Raw genomic sequence first — 14965 nt, forward strand, 5'->3', positions numbered from 1 at the left:
AATCAGATCGATACCTCTAGTCCCCAAGTAGATGAGATTCCCGCCAGAAGATGTATGTTGGGAGAACTTGGACATCAACAATGGATGTAACTTTAATATTGTAAAGGACTAAAATTCTACCGTCAGTAAAATGACAAATGGAAAAGTTAGGCAATCCTAATTAAGATGTGGAGATGCCGGCATTGGACTAGGATAAGCACAAATAAGAAGTCTCACAACACCAGGTTAAAGTCCAACAGGTTTATTTGGTAACACAAACCACAAGCTTTCTGAGCACTGCCCCTTCATCAGGTGAGTGGGAGTTCTGTTCACAAACAGGGCATATATAGATACAAACTCAATTTACAACAAAGAACAAAGAAAATTACAGCACAGGAACAGGCGCTTCAGCCCTCCAAGCCTGCACCGATCATGCTGCCCGACTTAACTAAAACCTCCTACCCTTCCAGGGACCATATCCCTCTATTCCCATCTCATTCATGTAATTGTCAAGATGCCCCTTAAAAGTCACGACCGTATCCGTTTCCACTACCTCCCCCGGCAACGAGTTCCAGGCACCCCCACTCTGTGTAAAAAATCTGCCTCGTACATCTCTTTCAAACCTTGCCCCTTAAACCTATGCCCCCTAGTAATTGACTCTTCCACTCTGGGAAAAAGCTGACTATCCACTCTGTCCATACCTCTCATAATCTTGTAGACTTCGATCAGGTCTCCCCTCAATCTCCGTCGCTCCAGTGAGAACAAACCAAGTTTCTCCAACCTCTCCTCATCGCTAATGCCCTCCATACCAAGCAACATCCTGGTAAATCTTTTCTATACCCTCTCCAAAGCCTCCACATCCTTCTGGTAATGTGGCGACCAGAATTGAATACTAACAAGATGATGGTTGGAATGAGAGTCTTTACAGGTAATCAAGTCTTAAAGGTGCAGACAATGTGAGTGGAGAGAGGGTTAAGCACAGGTTAAATAGAGTGTATTGTCTCCAGCCAGGACAGTTAGTGAGATTTTGCAAGCCCAGGCAAGTCATGGGGGTTACAGATAGTGTGACATGAACCCAACACACGACAATGCAGAATCGCTGAGCAGAAACTGATAGCCAAGTTCCGCATACATGAGGACGGCCTCAACCAGGATCTTGGGTTCATGTCACACTGTCTGTAACCCCCACGACTTGCCTGGGCTTGCAAAATCTCACTAACTGTCCTGGCTGGAGACAATACACATCTCTTTAACCTGTGCTTAACCCTCTCTCCACTCATATTGTCTGTACCTTTAAGACGTGATTACCTGTAAAGACTCACATTCCAACCATTATCTTGTAAATTGAGTTTGTATCCATATATGCCCTGTTTGTGAACAGAACTCCCACTCACCTGATGAGCAGTGCTCCAAAAGCTTGTGGTTTGTGCTACCAAATAAACCTGTTGGACTTTAACCTGGTGGTTGTGAGACTTCTTACAATCCTAATTAATGCAGAGCCACCAGATAGAGAATGGAATTGCATGTGGACTCAAATCGTGACTTTCTAACAAAATGTTGCACGCTTTTCTAACCATAAAACATGACAAAGTTGGGGAAACCCCGCCTTTCTCCTGTTTAAGGAAATCCTTAAACTCTATTTGACCAAACATTTGGTCAGTTGTCCCAATATTGCTCTGGGTGGGTCAGTGCGGTTTTTATAACACGCCTTGTGATGTTTTACTGTCTGAAAGCGTCTTATTAATACAAGAGTTGAAATAAAATAGTCGTAATCAATTCTGATACAACTCTAAAGGCTCGCTTTCTGGTTTAATTTCGGTTTCTTAGTTTTGAGATTATCTTCACCAATTTCGCTGTAAACATCCACCATCCCGCCACTTTAGAAACTATTTAAGTTATACACTAACAAATTATGAGAAGTGAATACGTTTTCTCCGGCATTGCATCTCTTGCGATTTCATACGTTGCACTTTGGTTTAATAGTACGTTGCTGAGCTATCATTTTTTTTAAAGAGCGCTTATAAAAAAATTGTTTAGCAAAGCTTCCCTCTGTATTTGCAAACAAAACCACATGATGGCATAATTTGCATCTCAATTATATCCTTCCCGTCACTAAAGTGTTCCCAGGCGCTGCGGCTCAGAGCAATTATGCAAATAGCTCAGATGTTTGCCAACAATGAAGTTCTGGAAAAGAAAAAGAACACTTTCAGCAACTCTAAAACTTGTTTAAAAAAAAGTAAATTCGAAGTTGAAACCAGTGTTTACGATTATTAAACTGGACTGTGCTATCGTTAGGTTGATTCATGGCTTGAAATGCCCGTTCTGTCTCAGGTCCAGATTTAACCGAGGCTGATAGAAAATGCCGACCCTGAGCTTCGCCTTCTTGTTGCGATAACAGAAAAGGACCAGGAGCACAGGGAACAGAAGTGCAGACTGCACCCGGGCTTCTGGTCTCAATCCCCGGGCTACTCTGCTGCAGCTGCCAATCAACCAGCGCGCGGCGGCCCGCGAGCACTCAGAAGCCAAATGGGAGCGAGCGCCCGGGAGTTCTGGAGCCGCGCATGTGTGTGAGCGCGCGGAGACTGGGGCCCGGGGAGGGGGCGGGGACCGGGGGCCCCGGGGAGGGGGCGGGGCCCGGGGAGGGGGCGGAGACCGGGGGGCCAGGGTTGGGGGGCGGAGACAGGGATGGCCCGGGGAGGGGGCGGAGACTGGGGGGCCAGGGAGGGGGCGGAGACTGGGGGGCCAGGGAGGGGGCGGAGACTGGGAGGCCAGGGAGGGGGCGGAGACCGGGGGTCCGGGTAGGGGGCGGAGACTGAGGTCCGAGGAGGGGGCGGAGACTGGGGGCCGGGGAGGGGGCGGAGACTGGGGGCCGGGGAGGGGGCGGAGACTGGGGGCCGGGGAGGGGGCGGAGACTGGGGGCCGGGGAGGGGGCGGAGACTGGGGGCCGGGGAGGGGGCGGAGACTGCCTGGAGAAGCCCCTCCCCCCTGGAGCCTCTGGACTGGAGCTGAGCGGAGCTTCCAGTGCCCCGTCCCCCTTCTCCTCCTCTCGCCCAGTCTAGCAGCAACAGGTCTGCAGTCGGGTTACTGCTTCACCCCATCCCCCCCGAATGGACGGCGCCGCCTGTGGATAAACAGCCCGGGGAGTGAGACCGAGAGGAGGAGAGCCTGCAGCTATGGGTGAGGTCCTGGGCTCTGTGCAAGTGTGGGGAAGGGAAGCGGGAGGCGAGGGGCCCGGGCTGTGGGAGCTGCTTTCCCAGGTACTCAGCAGCTCCTCCCCGGAGCTCCGCTCCTGAATTATTCACACCCTCAGCCTGCCTGGTTTCCTGAGTAACTAATCCAACTACACTGACATTGTTCAACTCTCCCCCTCTGCTGGGAGTCTCTCTCTTTGTCTGCTCCATGAATTTTCTTTCCGCGCTGAACTCCTGGAGGAGGCGGCCACAAGACTTGGGCAAAATGGTCTCAGTTAAAGTTTGGGTGGAGTGGAGGAACTCGGGGGGGGGGGGGGGGGGAGGAATCTACTTTTACCAACCACAAATGGACGGATTTCCGGTGAAATTCACTTAACTTTGTTCTTTAATGCTCTGAACCTAACTTTTAGTTGACCTTCATTTCTTTTACGCGACAGTAATAATGGAGTTTCCCAGTTAATGATCTACTTTGATAATCAGCGAACTACACCTAGAGTTGAGTCATTCCGGGAGAGAATGGCCTCAAAACTCCCTGTCCTGATTGAAGTTCTTAACTCTACTGATAATTGGATATCCATTTATGCAGCTCCCAAGTTTACAACGAGTGTAAAGGCCCAAACAAATACACTGTTTCAGGTGGAAATGGAAGATGGATTGATTTATTTAAACCATTTTACAATAGATATTCGCTTGTAGAAATTGTATCTTAGAAGTTGGATGGCCGCTGCTGTATTTTTTCGAAGATGCAGATTGGTGATAGAAGGCGTATGCTCCTTTTTATTACTTTTTGCTTCCAATCTGCTTGGTCGCTAACAGAGAGGCAGCTTGCATTTGGTCCTACTCGTCACATAAAGTACTGGAAAAGGGTGCGCTGGGCAAGTGAGTGAGGCCAAACAGGAGTTGGATGGGGAAAAGGTGAGGTGGTGTGTGTCAAAGCATTTTCAGGAACGAGGGTCTTGAAGTTAAGAAGGGAAATCGAAAGAAAGTACTCGAGTGTGGGTGGATTTACTGGTGGACCAAACTGTGGGGATAGTAGTGAGGGATCAGGACAGTTGAACAGAGCGACGAGATCAAATGGTGTGAGCAGATGAATGAGGGAAAGTTACGGAAAAGTTTGCAAATGAGAAAAAATAATAGCTAATTCAGTGAGGCATAAGGATTCGAGCAGGAAAATTATGCCTGATGCCTACCACTGTGCACAAGAATGGCTGTGTTTTAAAGCCATACCTGCAGTTCCGGGCGGCAGCAGCGACACGGGAGTTTGTTTCTGTGTAGAAACTTGGATCAAAACGATATTGCTGTTAAATGTCAACATACTGCCCAGGCCGCAGACTAACATAAGCAATTTATTGCTGATCCGGTTAATTACTGGTTCTGATACAATGATTTGTAAATTTTTTTTGCTGTTGAACAACATTTGCTGTTTCATGTTTGCAACTTTGTACTCTTCAGTTGTTTTGAACGGGCTTTGACTATATCTTATCTTTTTGGATACCTGTACCTGCTAAGGAAGAAATCTGACTGAAGTCACTTGCTTGTCAATTCGTTTTTTTAATCTTCCTGCTGTAGAACAAAGAACAGTACAACACAGGAACAGGCCCTTCGGCCCTCCAAGCCCGTGCCGCTCCCTGGTCCAAACTAGACCATTCTTTTGTATCCCTCCATTCCCACTCCGTTCATATGGCTATCTAGATGGGTCTTAAACGTTCCCAGTGTGTCCTCCTCCACCACCTTGCCTGGCAGGGCATTCCAGGCCCCCACCACCCTCTGTGTAAAATATGTCCTTCTGATATCTGTGTTAAACCTCCCCCCCTTCACCTTGAACCTATGACCCCTCGTGAACGTCACCACCGACCTGGGGAAAAGCTTCCCACCGTTCACCCTAACTATGCCTTTCATAATTTTATACACCTCTATTAAGTCTCCTCTCATCCTCCGTCTTTCCAGGGAGAACAACCCCAGTTTACCCAATCTCTCCTCATAACTAAGCCCCTCCGTACCAGGCAACATCCTGGTAAACCTCCTCTGTACTCTCTCCAAAGCCTCCACGTCCTTCTGGTAGTGTGGCGACCAGAACTGGACGCAGTATTCCAAATGCGGCCGAACCAACGTTCTATACATCTGCAACATCAGACCCCAACTTTTATACTCTATGCCCCGTCCTATAAAGGCAAGCATGCCATATGCCTTCTTCACCACCTTCTCCACCTGTGACGTCACCTTCAAGGATCTGTGGACTTGCACACCCAGGTCCCTCTGCGTATCTACACCCTTTATGGTTCTGCCATTTATCGTATAGCTCCTCCCTACATTATTTCTACCAAAATGCATTACTTTGCATTTATCAGGATTGAACCCCATCTGCCATTTCTTTGCCCAAATTTCCAGCCTATCTATATCCTTCTGTAGCTTCTGACAATGCTCCTCACTATCTGCAAGTCCTGCCAATTTTGTGTCATCCGCAAACTTACTGATCACCCCAGTTACACCTTCTTCCAGATCGTTTATATAAATCACAAACAGCAGAGGTCCCAATACAGAGCCCTGCGGAACACCACTAGTCACAGGCCTCCAGCCAGAAAAAGACCCTTCCACTACCACCATCTGTCTTCTGTGACCAAGCCAGTTCTCCACCCATCTAGCCACCTTCCCCTTTATCCCATGAGATCCAACCATTTTCACCAGCCTACCATGAGGGACCTTGTCAAACGCTTTACTAAAGCTATATGTATCTACATGTAAGAAGTTTAACAACACCAGGTTAAAGTCCAACAGGTTTATTTGGTAGCAAAAGCCACACTTGTGTGGCTTTTGCTACCAAAGCCACACTTGTGTGGCTTTTGCTACCAAATAAACCTGTTGGACTTTAAACTGGTGTTGTTAAACTTCTTACTGTGTTTACCCCAGTCCAACGCCGGCATCTCCACATCGTAGCTACACGTAGCAGAGAGGTCGATTGTTGCCTTTTTCTCTATATAAAATGACCCTAACTTGAGTTTTATCAGCATTTAATGTTAATTTTTAAAGTCCCTTCTGATGGGGCAACGTGCAAACAGACCACATATGATTCTGAAGATTTTTAAAATTCAAAACTGCAAATGAAGAACTTGGACGAAACAGATATTCCTGATACTGAGTCAAAGTATATTAGATAACAGGTTTAATAACTCTGGTATTTGGATTTTTCTGTTCTTTGACTTGAGCTTTCAGTGGTTTAAGGGCAACACTTTAGCCTGAGTCTGAGGTTGCAATTTGAAGCTCTGCTCCAGAGATTTGGACTGACACTGCATTCTAGACTTGCCACCTTTCAGATGAGTTGTTAATTTGATGTCCCTTGTTGCCTTGGGTGAATGTAAAATATCCCATCACATTATTCAAAGGTGAGCTGTGTCCCTGGCCAATGTTCATCCCTCAACTAATTATACTATAATAGATTAACTGGCCATTTATCTCATTGCTGTTTGTGGAACCTCGCTATAAGGATCCAATAGAATTTTCAGCTTGAAGTTTAAATTGCTTTGTGTGCAATTCCAAAATTGTTCATAAACTTTACTATTCACAAATCTTTTATTGTAATATGCCTCAATCATAAATATTTAATATCTTATTTTTGTTGCTGCAAAGCTGACAGCAAATCTTTTTATGATTGCAAATTAGTGGTCCGTCCTGTATAGCAGTTGTCCTATTTCTCGGTAGCACAGTGGTTAGCACTGCTGCTTCACAGCTCCAGGGACCTGGGTTCGATTCCCAGCTTGGGTCACTGTCTGTGTGGAGTTTGCACATTCTCCTCGTGTCTGCGTGGGTTTCCTCCGGGTGCTCTGGTTTCCTCCCACAGTCCAAAGATGTGCGGGTTAGGTTGATTGGCTATGCTAAAATTGCCCTTAGTGTCCTGGGATGCGTAGATTAGAGGGATTAGCAAGTAAAATATGTAGGGATATGGGGGTGGGGCCTGGGTGGGATTGTGGTCGGTGCAGACTCGATGGGCCGAATGGCCTCTTTCTGTACTGTAGGGTTTCTATGATTTCTATGATTCTCAGTCAGCTGCTGGATATAAGATTGCATTATCATTCCTGTGAGTTGGTGGTACTGAAATACTTGAGGCCAAGTCAGAGTCTCTGATTGAAAAATGTAAATTATTTTCTGTTCCTGTCTTTTCCTCACCTCACCCTCAAATAGTTAACATTCATTGTGCAATCAGATTTTTCTTCTCTTCACCACTGGTGTATTTTGTGATCAGGAATAGTCCAAACTTGCCTTTTTATCTCTTTGGCTGTTCCACTTCCTGCCAACCTGGTGGGATCTAATGGTTTGTTGTGATTATTCATCTTTAAAAGATCTTGTTAACTTGCTTAACCAGGATTTAGCCTCCAATGTATTTTGTGCAGTCTAAAGCTGCTTTTATCATGTTTGTTTGCATGTGCGTATTAGTTGATATTTTGTACTAAAATTTCCTTTCTCTCCTTGTTAACCACCTGTCTCCAACTCCCCTGGCTAACCTTCTCTGCATCTCTTCTTGTGTTTAACAGGTAGTCTTCACAATTTTATTTCTGCTAAACACTCAATGTCTTTGGCCCACTTGGTGTAGCCATTAATCAGCCCTGCTGATTTTCCAGTCACTGATACATGTCTCACCCCAGTCCATGTCTCTCCTGAAGTAGAACCCGTTTAGTTTCAACCCCCTTTTACATCTTTTTACATTCTGTTTAGTATAGGGGCAGGGAGGAGGAGGGGGAGAGAGATGGGCAGTGGTAAAATAGAGTAACTGCTCCTTGACTGCTCAAGAGGATCAAATGCGGCAGTACGCAATCTCAGTGTGCCCTTTGATGCTAAGCAGCATTTTGAACCTCATTTTATGATCACCAACACAGCACACCAGATGTTCACATTTACTTTTCCCATCTTAAACATTATTTTGTCCTTTCACTACTGAAACGCTTGTCTCTGCTTTTCATGTACTAAAATTCAATTTATCTTGCACCTTTGCTTGCATCCAAACTCTACTTTCTTTCTGGCCAAAGACTAACTTGCCCCTCATTCAGGTCTTTCCAGATGTTCACCGGTTCAATGAATCAAATTCAACATTCTGTTTAGTTCTTAAATTCTCCACAATATCTTCTTGCCACCCCATCTTTCCTTCTGCCATAATCCTTTGGAATCACTGCCACTCTGTGCCCTACTATCAGTTGACTTCTCATCCTCAGTGTTCATCATTGCACAACAATAGTTCTCCAAAATAGAAACAGCCCTGATACAGTTGGCAGCATGGTAACATTTTTCTATACGAACTATTGAAACTTTCAAGTCTGCTGTGTCACACTAATGCTTGTTTGACATTTCTGACCAGCAGCCATTGAAGTTGCCACATGAGTGAGGAAAAAAAACTTGTATTTATATAATGCTTTTCATGACCTCAGGACGTCCCAGTGTGCCTTCCAGCCAGTGAAATACGTTCAAAGTAGAGTCACTGTTATAAAAATAGGAAACATGGCAACCAATTTTCCCACAGCAAGTTCCCACTAACAACAGTGTGATAACCACATAAATGCTTTTTGGCAATACAATTGAGAATTAAATATTGGCCAAGACAACAGGGATAACTCCCATGCTCTGCTCTTCAAATAGTGCCATAGGATCTTCTGCTTCCATCTGATGAGGCAGACGAGACCTCGGCTTAACATTCATTTGAAAGATGGCACCTTGAATTATGCTTGTATAGTGCATTTGATATTTTCTGGTCTTGCAATTCGAGCCATAAATCTAGGGAGAAAAGCTGAAGGAGTTCTGATCTATGATTGCTTCTACTTCTGATTTATCCCATTTCAAATTTCATAGATCCAGAGGTTTGCAGAAGGCTGTGTTTTGTGTTGTGGTTTTCTCAGTGAATAAATCCTAAAACAAGATCTGTTTGTATCAATGTCTTCAAATATATACAAATTAATCGAAGCCTCAAGAAGTTAGATACAATGTTGATATACAATTACCTTGTTTCTGAGATTCATTGCTTTTATAGTAGGAAAGGACACTTTGCATTTCATACAGGCACTTTGCTGTATTTGATCTCACTTCCAAGTTTCTTTTTAATGTTTAGATTATTTGATCATGGTTATGTACTATGTATGTTTGTATGAATGTGATTTTTTTTTGGTTTGGAAGGGGATTTTCACAATAACTTCATTGCAGTATTAATGTAAGCCTGCTTGTGACACTATTAAATAAACTTAAAACTTTGAATGGAATTATCCAGTAATTTGAATAAAATCATATTACTGAAAAAGCACATCATAAAGAATAATAGCAACTATGGAACTTAATTGAAACTTGCAAACTCTGCACAACAGTTTCATCATTTCACAGAATTACCCTGATTGGATTCTTTTTGCCATATCACAATGAAAGTTCCATCAAGAAACCGGGATCAGTTGAGTACTTTCGTACAATCACAGAATTAGACATCATGACATCATAAGCTGATTCTTTTGCCTCCTCTGGATCCACTCACCTTGTGGGCAGTATGTTGTGGAGTGGGTTTATACATAATCATCCTCACTCCCAAACTTGCAGCACTCCTTAGAGCCAACAAGTCTCATGTGGGTCAACAATCCAAACATCAGTGTGTTTTCTCTATCAATGCCAGCAATAGTTTGAGCTAAGTTTTTTTTTGGTAGTCAATGATTTAGTTTACGATACCACTTGTGAATACTCATCAATGTCTATCTTCTGTTTCTCTAGCCTATAGGCAGAGCAATAAAATTACAAAAAAAGTGGAGGTTTTTGGAATTCCCATATCATTGGCTGTTTAGCCATTTTTCCAGCACAAGTCCTTTCATTAAAAAGTATACATCTGTAATATAGGGGCTGGTTTTTGATGCATTTTAGGTGTGCTGAGGTTTACCATGAGAGAATATTTCAAGGATTTTATTCCATGCTTCCTCAGATAAAGTTGAATTAAAAATAGGAGAATGGAGGAATAGAAAATAGGGCAGCAAAAATTGATTTAAAATGATGGAACACTAGATTGGTTACCATACAAGAATATGCTCCAGAATGTGGCTCCTCATAAAATCATAGAATCCCTACAGTGAAAAAGGAGGCCATTCAGCTCATCGAGCCTGCACTGATCAGAATCCCACCCAGGCCTTATCCCAGTAACCCCATGTATTTATCCTGCTAAACCCCCTGATATTAAGGGGCAATTTGCCATGGCCAATCAAACTAACCTGCACATCCTTGGACTGTGGGAGGCACGGGGCAAATGTGCAAACTCCACATAGTCACCCAAGGCCAGAGTTGAACCAGGGTCCCTGGCACTGTGAGAACATAAGAACTAGAAGCAGGAGTAGGCCATCTGGTCCCTCGAGCCTGCTCTGCCATTCAATACGATCATGGCTGATCTTTTTATGGACTCAGCTCCACTTACCCGTCTGCTCACCATAACCCTTAATTCCTTTACGGTTCAAAAATTGATCTATTCTTGCCTTAAAAACATTCAATGAGGTAGTCTCAACTGTTTCACTGGGTAGAGAATTTCAGATTCACAACCCTTTGTGTGAAGAAGTTCCTCATCAACTCAGTCCTAAATCTGATTCCCCTTATTTTGAGGCTATGCCCCCTAGTTCCCGTTTCACTTGCTAGTGGAAACAACTTCCCTGCTATCTTATCTATTCCCTTCATTATCTTTTATGTTTCTATAAGATCTCCCCTCATTCTTCTGAATTCGAATGAGTATAGCCCCAGTCTACTCACACTCTCCTCATAAGCCAACCCTCTCAACTCCAGAATCAACCTAGTGAATCTCCTCTGCACCCCCTCCAGTGTCAGTATATCCTTTCTCAAGTAAGGAGATCAAAACTGTACACAGTACTCCAGGTGTGGCCTCACCAGAACCTTCTACAGCTGCAATATAATCTACCTATTTTTAAACTCCATCCCTCTAGCAATAAAGGACAAAATTCCATTTGCTGCCTTAATTACCTGCTGCACCTGCAAACCAACTCCTTGAAATTCCTGCACACCCAGGTCCCCCTGCTCAGCAGCATGTTGCAATTTTTTACTATTTAAATAATAGTCCATTTTGCTGTTGTTCCTACCAAAATGGATGACCTCACATTTACCAACATTGTACTCCATCTGCCAGACCCTCACTCACTCACTTAGATTCTCTATATCCCTTTGCAGACTTTCAGCGTCCTCTGCACCCTTTGCTCTTCCACCCATCTTGGTGTCATCTGCGAATTTTGACACACTACACTTGGTCCTCAACTCCAAATCATCGATGTAAATCGTAAACAATTGCGGTCCCAACACTGATCCCTGAGGCACACGATTAGTCACTGATCACCAACCAGAAAAACACCCATTTACCCCCACTCTTTGCTTTCTGTTAGTTAACTAATCCTGTATCCATGCTAATACATTACCCGTAACACTGTGCACCTTTATCTTATGTAGCAGTCTTTGGTGCGGCATCTTGTCAAATGTCTTTTGGAAATCCAGATACACCCACATCCACAGGTTCCCCATTGTCCACTGCACATGTAATGTTCTCAAAGAATTCCACCAAATTAGACAAACATGACCTGCCCTTCATGAACCTATGCTGCATCTTACCAATTTGGGACAATTTATATCCAGATGTCTCGCTATTTCTTCCTTGATGATAAATTCAAGCATTTGTCTAAATACAGAAGTTAAGCTAACCGGCCTATAGTTACCTGCCTTTTGTCTACCTCCTTTTTTAAACAGTGGCGTCACATTTGCTGTTTTCCAATCTGCGGGAACCACCCCAGACTCCAGCGAATTTTGGTAAATTACCACTAGCGCTTTTGCTATTTCTCCCGCCATCTCATTTAGTACCCTGGGATGCATTCCATCAGGGCCAGGAGACTTGTCTACCTTTAGCCCCATTAACTTGCCCAACAATACCTCTTGCGTGATAATAGTTTCTAGGTTTTCACCGGCTATACCCTTTCTGTCATCAATTTTTGGCATGTTATTTGTGTCTTCCATGGTGAAGACCGACACAAAATACCTGTTCAATGCCTCAACCGTTTTCTCATTTCCAGTTATTACATCCCCCTTCTCATCCTCTAAAGGACCAATGTTTACTTTCGCCACTTTTTCATTTTATATATTTGTAGAAACGTTTGCTATCTGTTTTTATATTCTGAGCTAGTTTACTCTCATCTATCTTGCCTTTCTTTATAGCTTTTTTCATGGCTTACTGCTGACCTTTAAAGATTTCCCAATCCTCTAGGTTCCCACTAATCTTTGCCACTTTATATGCATTTTCTTTCAGTTTGATACCCTCCTTTATTTCCTTAGATATCCATGGCTGATTATCTCTTTTTCTACAGTCCTTCCTTATCACTGGTATATATGAGGCAGCAGTGCTAACCACTGTGCTACCGTGCTGATCTTAAGTTGGGTTCATTGCTATTGAAGAAATTAAAGATAACATTCCTAGTTATTTGGATGGTAACGTTTCATACACTTTGCTTTCTTCACAATTTGAAGAACGTAAACCATACAAGCTAGCATTTAGAAATATAGGTAAAACAATTTTTGTACTCCGTGTATAAAATGTCATGAATTTCATTTAATCTCGTTTATCTTCCCAATTTTGTTCCCACCCTCCCTAAACGTATGTGGACAGAGTTACTGTGCTGGCTTTTTTGAAAAGAATGATAGCAAAAACACAGCACACTACCATCTCCTCTAAAATCAAGATTAGGAACCAAGCAAAACTTGCCCCGTTCAAACTGGGCAAAATTCTTTAAACATGCTTTAGTTCTCAAATTGCACAATTAATTTCTGCCCTCCACCCCTCAACTAAGAGTTAATATTTTTCACAAGTAACAGATAAGGTATGGGCCCTGCAAACCTTCAATTATTCAAGTGCATTTCCTCTGGCTCGCTCACTGGATTCCTCTTTTCTAAAGCCAATATAAAATTAAAATTAGTTTCTCTTGCCAAGGTGCATATTACTTTTGGTATACTATCTATGCATATGTAACATTTGAGAACAGTACTCTATAATTTGCTATCCTGCCCTATAGGTCTTGTTTATCCCACCCAATGCTCTCTACACTTGAAAAATAATCAACTCATAACCTTAAGCAAGATATAAGTTTCCGTTGTATGTCCCATCTTCTTTGCTTTTGCATCAGTATTAGCGCATGCTAGCCTCAGGAAGTAATAATTTGAATAAAAGCAAAATACTGTTGAAGCTGGAAATCTGAAACACAAACAGAAAATGTTGGATAAACTCATCAGGTCTGGCAGCATCTGTGGAGAGAAACAGTTAATGTTCTGCATCTAAATCCTACAGAACTTAATTTTAGGCCTTTACTGCTGGGCTACTGCATTTCATATCAGGCTTGGTTCAGAAGGAGCACACAGTCAGCAAGTTGTGGGTTCAAGCTCCACTTGACTTCAGCACATGAGAGAGATGTACTTCAATGCGGCACTTCAGTAATGAGGGCATGCTACACTGCAGGAAGTACTGTCATTCAGCTGAATTGAGGCCCTTGTGCCCTTTCAGTTGGGCATCAAGGATCCCATTGCACAAATCAAAAAAAAAAGCAGGGATCTTTGCCTTGGATGGAGCTTTTGCTGTGTGTTTATTGACTCCCTATATTACAACCATGACCACAACTTGAGCACTTAATTGGCTGTGAAGTGCTTTGGGATAGCTGATGTTGTGACCATAGTGAATTACGTAGATCTTTGTCTGGCAACTCCTCCTGGGCTTGCAGAATCTTACTAGCTGTTCTGTCTGGAGACAATACACATCTCTTTAACCTGTGTTTAATGTTCCCTCCACCCACATTGTCTGTACCTTTAAGACCTGGCTGGCTGTAGGATTCGCATTCTAATCAGTATTCTGCAACTTGATTTTGTCTGTTTGCACTGTTTGAGAGCACATTTCCACTCCATCTGACGAAGGAGCAGTGCTCCGAAAGCTTATGCTATTTGCTACCAAATAAACCTGTTGGACTTTAACCTGGTGTTGTGAGACTTCTTACTGTGAACTCCATGTTAGTCACAGGGTAGTCACCGTAATAGCGGTCACAATGAAAATGTCATGCATTAGAATACCTATCTCTGCTCAGAAGCTTTGCAGGCACAAAGTCACTTAATCCTCTCGTGTGAAGTACCGGAAAGTGCTTTGGGATGTTCTGAAATTGTGAAAGGCAATTTCTTTCATTCTAAATGGAAGTTATTTCCCATTGAATATTCATCAACAAATTAAGAAATGAAATTAAATTCATAAAGTGAAGTATTGGTCTAGATTATATATCCACATCTCTGGATTAGACATTGAAGTCACTGCCTTTTGCTTCATGAAAGAAAGCCAAGATTGGCACTGATTTGGTGCATCTGTGTTTATAATTCAAATTTCTGTTTGATTTCACACAAATGAATGTTGATCTAATGTATAAATCCAATCTAACCTGGTTCAAGTAGGCCAGAGTAATCTCTAATGTATAAAGTTAACATGCTATAAAGGCTAATTGATGAGGCAAAGAATTTAGAGCCAACTATTTCTGCGTTATGGATCAACCACTTCAAACACAGCCAATCAAGTCAAAGTCCACATATGGAGAGACAAGGAACATTTCCATAGCAAGAATTTCCAACTGATTATAGCCCTTTTACCACATGTACCAGATCTCTGAAACAAACTGGAAAGACGCAATTGAATTCAGATATGAAGAGAGGATACTGTTCTTGAAGCTTGCACTGAAGCAGTATAGTAGGCCAAAGATTAAAATCAGAGCAAGAATGGGGTGGGG

At 43.1% G+C, this 14965-nt stretch overlaps 1 protein-coding gene across 4 annotated transcripts in view; it reads left to right on the forward strand.

The window, feature by feature from the left end:
• Window positions 1-2966: 2966 nt before the first annotated feature.
• Window positions 2967-14965, forward strand: part of cd2ap (CD2-associated protein) — a 234441-nt gene continuing 222442 nt past the window's right edge. The window contains exon 1 of one of the 4 annotated variants that reach the window (XM_078212880.1): window positions 2967-3156. In XM_078212880.1, coding sequence (XP_078069006.1) covers window positions 3153-3156 — 4 coding nt within the window. In that variant the 5' untranslated portion in view covers window positions 2967-3152. The remainder of the gene's footprint in view (window positions 3157-14965) is intronic. The other 3 variants (XM_078212882.1, XM_078212883.1, XM_078212881.1) reach the window with 3 other exon arrangements.

Source organism: Mustelus asterias, chromosome 5 (genome assembly GCF_964213995.1).
Source record: "Mustelus asterias chromosome 5, sMusAst1.hap1.1, whole genome shotgun sequence".
NCBI classification, from domain to species: domain Eukaryota; kingdom Metazoa; phylum Chordata; class Chondrichthyes; order Carcharhiniformes; family Triakidae; genus Mustelus; species Mustelus asterias.